Genomic DNA, 8212 nt, shown 5'->3' with positions numbered 1-8212 from the left:
GCCTTGGGCATGCTAATTCAACAAAGATTATATGAGTGCCTGCATACTGGAAATCTTTCCATGGCTTAGAATAAAACTCAGTTTCCTTGCCCTGACCTACAAAGTCTGAAATGATCTGGTCAACTGGTTTCATTCATTTGGTGCCATCTTCCCTGTATTTGCTTAATCTGTAGCCACATCAGCCTTCTTTCAGTTCCTTAAAAACTCAGCCCATCCCTGCCTTAGGGCCTTTGCACTAGCTATGCCCTCTGCTTGGAATGCTCCTCCGCCAATCTTCACATTGGCTGGCTCCTTCTCATCATGCAATCTAAACTGAGAGGTCTCCTCCTAAGAGTTTATCCTGACCATCTGCATTAAATACCTCAAGTCACCGTTGAGCACATCATCCTCTTAACTTTCTGCACAGCACTCATTCCTATCTAATATTTTCTTGTTTATGAGAACAGGGATCTGATTTGTCTTAATCACCATTCATCTCCAGGGCCTAGAATGAGGTGCTTCATTATATTTATTGAATGAACAAAATAATAAATAGATTTTAAGTTTGGAAGATATGAAAATAACTATGCGTATTTTAAAATTTAAGATACACTAAAAAAAATTAGATAAACTCTAATTTTTATTATGAGATTATAATAATTCTGCAATGCAAAAAAAAGCTTTCTTCTCAAATTTCAATGTTTCGTATTTATTAAAAATTGCCATCTGCTTTCCATTTCCTACATTTCTTCTACAAACACTTCGAAAATATTTTTCTCCATAAGCTAGACATTTATTATGTTTCCCTGAGAGGGGGAAAGGGCATAGTCTCTAATCATTTATATATACACATCATAATAATACATTATCACCACAATGCCTTGATTAACACAGAGCCATCCAGATAGCGAGCACCTTAGAGCAGTAGTTGGAGTGAAGCCACACCGTAATGAAAGCCTTTCATTTTGGCCACAGATCTAGGAAGGTGGGATGGTCAACCAAAAAGCAAAAAAGAAAAGTGCCCTTTTCAAGAGACTCAGGATGCAAACACTGAGTTTGGACTCCTAATTGCAAACTAGAGGAATTACAATGTATTTCAAGAATCACAAAACAATATTGTTGGAAGGGGCTTTTAGAGATTCTCTAGTTCAAAGCCTTCATTGTACCAGTGAGAAAACAGATACAGATTGGAAAAGAGGTCTGGAATAGACCCAGCTGTTACCTGACATCCCACAGCCAAGAGCTCTTAATTCTTCCTAGAATACAGTTAAGTTTTCTGAAGAAAATCTAGGAAACTATATTCCCATTCACAGTAAGCTATTGTGGGGTGGGCGGGGAGGAGTATGTACAAATTCAGTGACTGAAAATAACCTCACAGGATGATCTGATCATAAATTCACACCTCAGGCCTATAACTTCTTCAGTGAAAGGTTTTAAGCCAGTCCTGTCCCCTGTTCTAGTGTACCTAGGTTAGCACACCTTTGAAATGCCAGAGTGATCCTCTTTTCCAGACCCCTTGAAGGCATAATCACCCTCAAGGGAGCACACAGTCTTGTTAATTGTGCCTTGCTTTCTCCCACCTTCATGTAATCTTCCTTATATTCCCTCCTAATTTCAAATGCATAAAAGAAACTGCAAAACTGTCATTCTCCAGAACACTCGAAATCCTGTTTCCCAGCAACTTTTGGTTCGAATAAACTTATAAAAATTCTCTAAGGTTTGGATATTTTCTATATCAACAATATAAATTATAAATGCCAATTATAATATAAAACAAAATTTGGATCCAACTGTTTTTATAAACAACAGAGTTTTTCTCATGGCCAAAAGGTCTGTCTTTGCATTTATCTGTCTATGTGTGCTTATATACATATGTTGTAAATATGAGATAATTTTCTGCCTCCATATGGTATTATTAAAATAAATTTAAAGGCAAGCACTTGTAAGGACCAGCTATTCTAAAATTCTCAGAAATATAGAAACTAACTCAAATGCTTTTTAAGTTCACATGATCTAAGATTAATTCTTAAATAAAAGCTAGTTTAAGTTTGTTGGTTTAAGTAGAACAGATATGTCTTTTGAGTTATTGATATTAAATATAATATTTTACACCCAGAGTTTTACAAAAATAAGTCTATGTTAATGATTAACTTTGATGGCTATGAAATGTTTCTAGAGCTTACAAAACGTCTTCATGAATGTGACTTTCTAGTTTTCATTAGAAATTAAGATTTTAAGAGTTACAATCTCAATATATGTAGGAATAACTTTGATGTTCCAGAAGGGCCCCTGGAACATCTCAAGATCTGTAGTCTCTCCTTATAAGAGAAATTTTAAACTAATCGAGCTTGGTTTTTTTATGTTAAATTTCCTGGGAAGCATTGTAAAATAAGTAATGAAAGACTTCTACTATGTTGGAAACAATGATTGTAAATTAAACGAATACTTGGAGCTATGGGAAACCCAAGACGGCAGCGTGGTCCTTCCAGGCTCCCTGGCAAACTCCATTCTTTCAGTATTTACATTCCTTCATGCATCCTAGTACATTTAAGCTGGACTTCAATTAGATGAAGGAACTTACGAGCTGACATGATTGAAAGGTGACATCTTACACTATTACCAAGGTTTGATAAAGTCACTTCAAGAAAATGCCAAATAGGTAACTGCTTCCTTTCACAGGGAGCAACCAGGAGATGAAGACTTTAAGAATCATTAACTACCACCTTGAGATTTTGTTTGTTGGAAAGGACATTAAATAAAAGGCACTCTCCAACCTCACTGGAAGGGACCTTATCAGCCTCTAGCCACGAACGGCCATCTACTCTGTCTACGACACCTGCCTCTACCTATTATAGATATCAAAAACTCATCTAGGATGAGAAGCCGCTGACATCAGAGGTAGACAGCTATTCCAAGACACTGACAAGGCCTGTATACCTACAAATTGATGTTGACTTCAGAAACCAATTTGTTTTGAATGTCTTTGACTGCTAATGATATTAGTCAAAATAATAGTTATACTTGTTCTCTGGGTTTTTCTATATAGTCCAACTGTTTATGATTACTGAGGATGTATAAGAATAACTGTGAATACTCTTTTTATGCCTATATAAATGTTATACTAGATGCAAAATACAGAAAAATGAGACAGATGACACAACTTGTATCACGATAGTTCACAGGATACAAATGATCCAGAGTGTTTTTCATAAGACCTGACTACATTCCATTTACTTGCCCTTCCCTTTTGAGAAAATTCAGCCTCAACTCATATCCCAGTTACAGTACTGCCCCATCTCCAACGGTCCACTGTTTCAACAACTATCCTTCCTAAAGCCCTTGTGCCCTTCACCCTTTATTCTTCACAACACTTCTATCTCTGATAGAATGTATATTTTAAAACGTTTACTGTCTGTCTCCCCCACTAAAATATGGACTGCAAGAAAGCAGGGCCTTTCTTTTTTAATGAGTTTTTTTGTTTTGTTTTGTTTCATTTTAACACCTACAGCACCTGGTATTTCTAGGTGGTCTCCCATCCAAGTACTAACCAGGCCTGACCCTGCTTAGCTTCCGACATCAGACGAGATCAGGCACATTCAGGGTAGCATGGCCATAGAGGACCTTTCTTTTCTTATTTCATAATCCCCAGTTCCATTAACAGTAGCTGGCACACAGTAAGCACTCGACCAGTTGTTGAACAAAGAAATTTGTTGAATGCTCCCTCTACCTGAAATGCTCACCACTGACTCATCAGCCTGATAAACTCTTATTTATCCACCAAATCTTGGCTTAAAGACAACTTCAATGCAGCTCTCCCCAACTCTCCTGGGGAAACTCCGATGCACTTTCTCCAAGCTCTCACTGTACTTTGCACACATCTTCACTACAGCTGTCGTTTTACTAACTGAATTGTTTATCTCTCACTCATTTAAAACTGTAAGCTCCTTGAGGACAGCACTATGTCTCTTCATTCTTGTATCCCCAGCTGATTCAGAATAGGTGTTCATTAAATGTTTATTAAATGAATACATCAATTTTAAAAAGAGCTTTTCTCAGCACAAGTACAGCTAAATAATGAAGGCAGTGGGTTCATAATTTGGGCTTCACTAACTAATTGGTTAGAGATTGGTCTTAAATTTACCAATCTCTCTAACACCCATGACACACAATAGTGACAAAGGCACAAAAAGAATAGTTTTTGAAAAAATAACTTACCCATAATCCTCTAAGGCACATCCCAGCATAAGAAAAGTCAGTCCAATAGCTCCGCTGAAGGATAATAACACAAGAGCTATGAAAAATAAAACCAAGAGTTATAGGTTCCAGATCCATGGTTACCAGGGGCTGGGGGAGGAGGGGAGGAATTGAGAGTGACTACTAATAGGTATAGAATTTCCCTTGGAGGTAATGAAATGTTCTGGAGTTAGCTAGTAGTGATGGTTGCACACCTGTGAATATACTAAAAAACACAGGGAAAGACTTTAATACTTCAAAAAGTTAATTTTATAATATGAGAATCTTATCCCAATAAAAAACTTCAATTAAAAAACAATAAAAGATCCCCAATTTAAGCAAATATAGCAACTTACTTATTTCATTAGTTGATGTTATATTTGACTAGCAAATTACTGCCTATGTTTACCACTTTTAAATTTGTAGGTAGAGAAAGGTATAAAGCATCTCCAGCACACAACATCTATCTAATGTATGAATTCCCTCTATATGTGTCACAAGACGCCAGCCAGCCAGTCTGTACAACTCCAGTGAAGGAAACTCATAACCACCTAAGGCAGGTCATTTCATTCTAACAGTTTCTAAATGTTGAAAACTCTTTCCTTAAATTACATGCAAAACTGCTTCCCTATAATATATACCCTTTGACCATTTTTGCCACCCCAAACCACAGTACTACAAGTATTCACAGATTGTCTTCATGTCTGCATAGAAAATGATTCTCAACTACTGAATAAAATATTTATTCCCAGCATCTGGAGGACATGAACCTCTGAAGAGACAGGAACATATCTGTCCTTACGCTGCTAAGTGAAAGACAGAATATCAGAGTTGTTTAAAAATTTGATCTCTGACTCACCAACACGGGTTCAAACCTTCTCTGCCATGAACAGATTGTGTGACCTTAGGTTGAAGCTGAGCCTCTTTAAATCTGATTTTTCACCTATAAAATGGGAATAATGGTGCCACCTTATTAGGGAGTTTATGGGAATTAAATGTGATAATTTATGTAAAGTGCTTGTCATAGGAAAAGCACAGGAGAGGCTCAATAAGTAAATGTTGATTGATGTAGATATCTGCTCATTTTAACAATGTTCTTTGGGAAAGGTATATATCAGAAGCATAAGACACTATATTATCCAAATTTCCTTCTGAAAAAAATCCATAACACTCAAAATTAGTCATTGATTAAACTAATTAGCATTTTGATTGCTTCCTTTTACATTAAGAGGAGAACTGGGGGGACTGTTTATAAAAAGATGCCAAGGTATTTTTAAAAACATTTGGAAGTTTGCAGATATTAGGGGTCAAGGAAGGACTGTCAATTTTAATTTATGTTTTTCCATTGAGTATATGTCACTTCAAAAAAAAAATGTTCAAAAGTAAGTCTTCATGTATTTTTTTCATTGCAGAAGGTCTCTTCCTAGTTGGCTTAGTGCCCCACGCCCCCCGCATCGTGTATTTGCACTATTCCCTCCTCCATGACACCTTTCAAAGCTAGGAACTGTAGACCTCTTCCTTCTGGTCTGTGACACCAATCTCTCAAGGTTCACAACTGTACCTCACATTGATTCATTTAGTCCTTTTTTTTCTTTTTCAGGAATCGCATCCTCTACCATGTCTTAAAGCTGGAGCTGACCAGGCATCCAACTTCGTCGCTTTTTACTCTATACTCTTGCTGAAACACTGCATTCATTCCAAAGCTCCCTGGTACCACATGGGCTCAGCTACGTCAATGCTTCACCTCCAACTCCAATCTGGACTTCACCTGAGCAGCCAACAAGGACATCAAATTCAACATATAAAAACTGAAATATGCTCACCCTCTACTCTCAAACACACACTTCTTCCTTTTTAAGGTTCTAACTTGAAATACCACATACTCTTCTCAGCACTTGAATTAAACTCTGCCCCATCCTTTGCCAGATGAAGTTTTATTGATCTTTTTAGCTTCTATTCAAGGATTGCCTTTTGTGCAGAAATTGCCTTCTTCCTTCCTGGAGCAGGGTTAAGTGATTCCATCTGTATTAGTTATATTAGTTAATACCAGAGCTGCTATTAACTAAGTACCACCAACTCGGTGGCTTAGGACAACAGAAATTTATTTTCTCACAGTTCTGGTGGTTTGATGTCTGAAATCAAGGTGTCAGCAGGGCCATGCTCCCTCTGTAGCCTCTGAGAAAAAAATCCTTCCTTGGTTCTTCCTAACTCCTGGTGGTTGCTGGCTGGCAATCTTTGATACTCCTTGGCTTACAGCTGCATTACTCTACTTTCTTCCTCTGTTTTCATATATTCTCCTTATATATCTCCATGTTCAAATTTCCCTTTTCTTATAAGGACACTAGTCCTTATAGGATAGAGCACATGCTAATCCAATATCATCTTAACTTGATTCCATCTTGCAAAGGTCCTATTTCCAGATAAAGTCACACTGACAGGTAGTGAGGAGTTAGAACTTATCTCTATTTGGGGGACACAATTCAACCCACACCATCCTTGTGTTTTCACTGTATCTGAGTACATCTTAGACACTTAAATAGTAATTATTTCCAACTCTGTTACCCAACAGTAACTTCTCATTTACCTGTTTGTTTCAAATCTTTGACATACAGTAGTCTCTCAATAAAGGTTGAACTGAATTATCTACAAAATGCGTCCTTCCATTAGTCTATTTCCACTTCATAGCCTATCTTCTGTTTTACTACATCACAATTTCTAACATATTTACACATAAACATTATTATTTGATAGTTTCTGGGCATAACTAAACACAGTGTAACACTGAGCTACTACTTCTCAGCTGTTTTCTGCATTGGTTTCAAATGGCTGTATTACACACTGGACACTGTCCAAGTAAATTATATTTAATGTTGAATATAAAAGTCAGCCAGAAAAAAATGATGTGTCTGCTGCTAACAGCTTACGCACTCAGATAAATTTCATAGTGAACACATGTATGCATGCAAATATACTGTATACATCTTTATAGGTTAACTAGGGAGGTAAGATTTTTTGGGTACAAACTTCAAAGACGAGAAGGAACTCCAACATAGAAACAAGTTATGCTACTCTTTCCAAAAAGATTAAAAATCTAATGGTTTCCTCCCAAAAATAACAGGAAGTCTTCCAATTACCTCTCTCACTGCTACCATCTCCTCTCCTCTGCAAGGCATACAGATAAGGGAAGTGTTCTTGGAACACTCCCTTTTTATCAACTGCACGATTCAAAAATACATACTGCACAAACACCACGCTCTCGTCTGTCCATAGATGAAAGTACTAATTCCACCTAATCTACCCTGCACAATTACGACAAATACAGCATTTCTGGGCGCCATCCGTTGACACCTGCCTGCAGTGAAGTCTGCCCAACTGGAAAAATCATTAGGAACAAGAGGATTAAGGGCCCAAAGCCGAGAACACTGAAGACAATGGCTCCTTTGGAAGGAAATGGGAAACTGCGAGCGGCAGGGAAAAAAAAAAGGCGTTAGGGTGGACATGTCAGGAAGTGGAAACCCCGTTAAAAACTCGGCAAAAGTAGGGGTGGGAGGAAGCTCGGAGGAATTGAGCTTAATTGAGGAGGAGCCCAGGAGGTGATGCTCGGGTGGCGGGACCGGGTGTCCCAGGCAGGGACCGATCTCCGCGAGGGCTCCAGCCTGGAGTTGCCCGTAGTGCAAGGAGAGCGGGAAGGCTAGTGGCCTTGCAGAAAAAAAGGGGGGTTCCCAAGCATCCCTCCACCCACACCCCAAGGAGCAAAGGGAGCGAGAGAGCGCATTCCCACCCAGAGAGGTGGGAAGCATGGCGAGTCTGGGGGAGGCCCTCTCCGCCGACGCACTGAAAGCGCAGCTCCGAGCTTAGCCTGGAGCGGAGGAGGCGACTCCACCGCAGGACCATCGAGCCAGGGGCCGCAGATGTACCTTTAATGCCCGCCATGTCTCCCGAGCTGGAGCCGCGGCTGCTTCCGGCTTCCTACCACAGCCCTGCCCACCACCCCACCCCT

At 39.0% G+C, this 8212-nt stretch overlaps 2 protein-coding genes and 1 pseudogene across 3 annotated transcripts in view; all 3 read right to left on the bottom strand.

Annotated features, from left to right (window-relative positions):
- The window catches only part of LEPR (leptin receptor), a 159187-nt gene extending 150990 nt beyond the window's left edge, over nucleotides 1-8197 (bottom strand). The window contains exons 1-3 of one of the 2 annotated variants that reach the window (XM_025051971.1): nucleotides 8130-8184; nucleotides 5072-5155; nucleotides 4195-4270 (exon numbers count right to left, since the gene is read on the bottom strand). The gene's annotated coding sequence lies outside the window, so the exon portion shown is untranslated. Of the gene's footprint in view, nucleotides 1-4194; nucleotides 4271-5071; nucleotides 5156-8129 lie in introns of both variants that reach the window. The other variant, XM_025051972.1, reaches the window with a different exon arrangement.
- Nucleotides 1-8209, bottom strand: part of LEPROT — a 14853-nt gene extending 6644 nt beyond the window's left edge. Inside the window, exons 1-2 of the mRNA XM_006919288.3 lie at nucleotides 8130-8209; nucleotides 4195-4270 (exon numbers count right to left, since the gene is read on the bottom strand). Coding sequence (XP_006919350.1) covers nucleotides 4195-4270; nucleotides 8130-8145 — 92 coding nt within the window. The 5' untranslated portion in view covers nucleotides 8146-8209. The remainder of the gene's footprint in view (nucleotides 1-4194; nucleotides 4271-8129) is intronic.
- Nucleotides 3479-3597, bottom strand: LOC112485834 (annotated as a pseudogene).
- Nucleotides 8210-8212: the final 3 nt, after the last annotated feature.

Source organism: Pteropus alecto, unplaced genomic scaffold (genome assembly GCF_000325575.1).
Source record: "Pteropus alecto unplaced genomic scaffold, ASM32557v1 scaffold25, whole genome shotgun sequence".
NCBI lineage: Eukaryota > Metazoa > Chordata > Mammalia > Chiroptera > Pteropodidae > Pteropus > Pteropus alecto.
The sequence above is the reverse complement of the archived record's forward strand: the minus strand, read 5'-3'. Positions and strand labels throughout refer to the sequence as shown.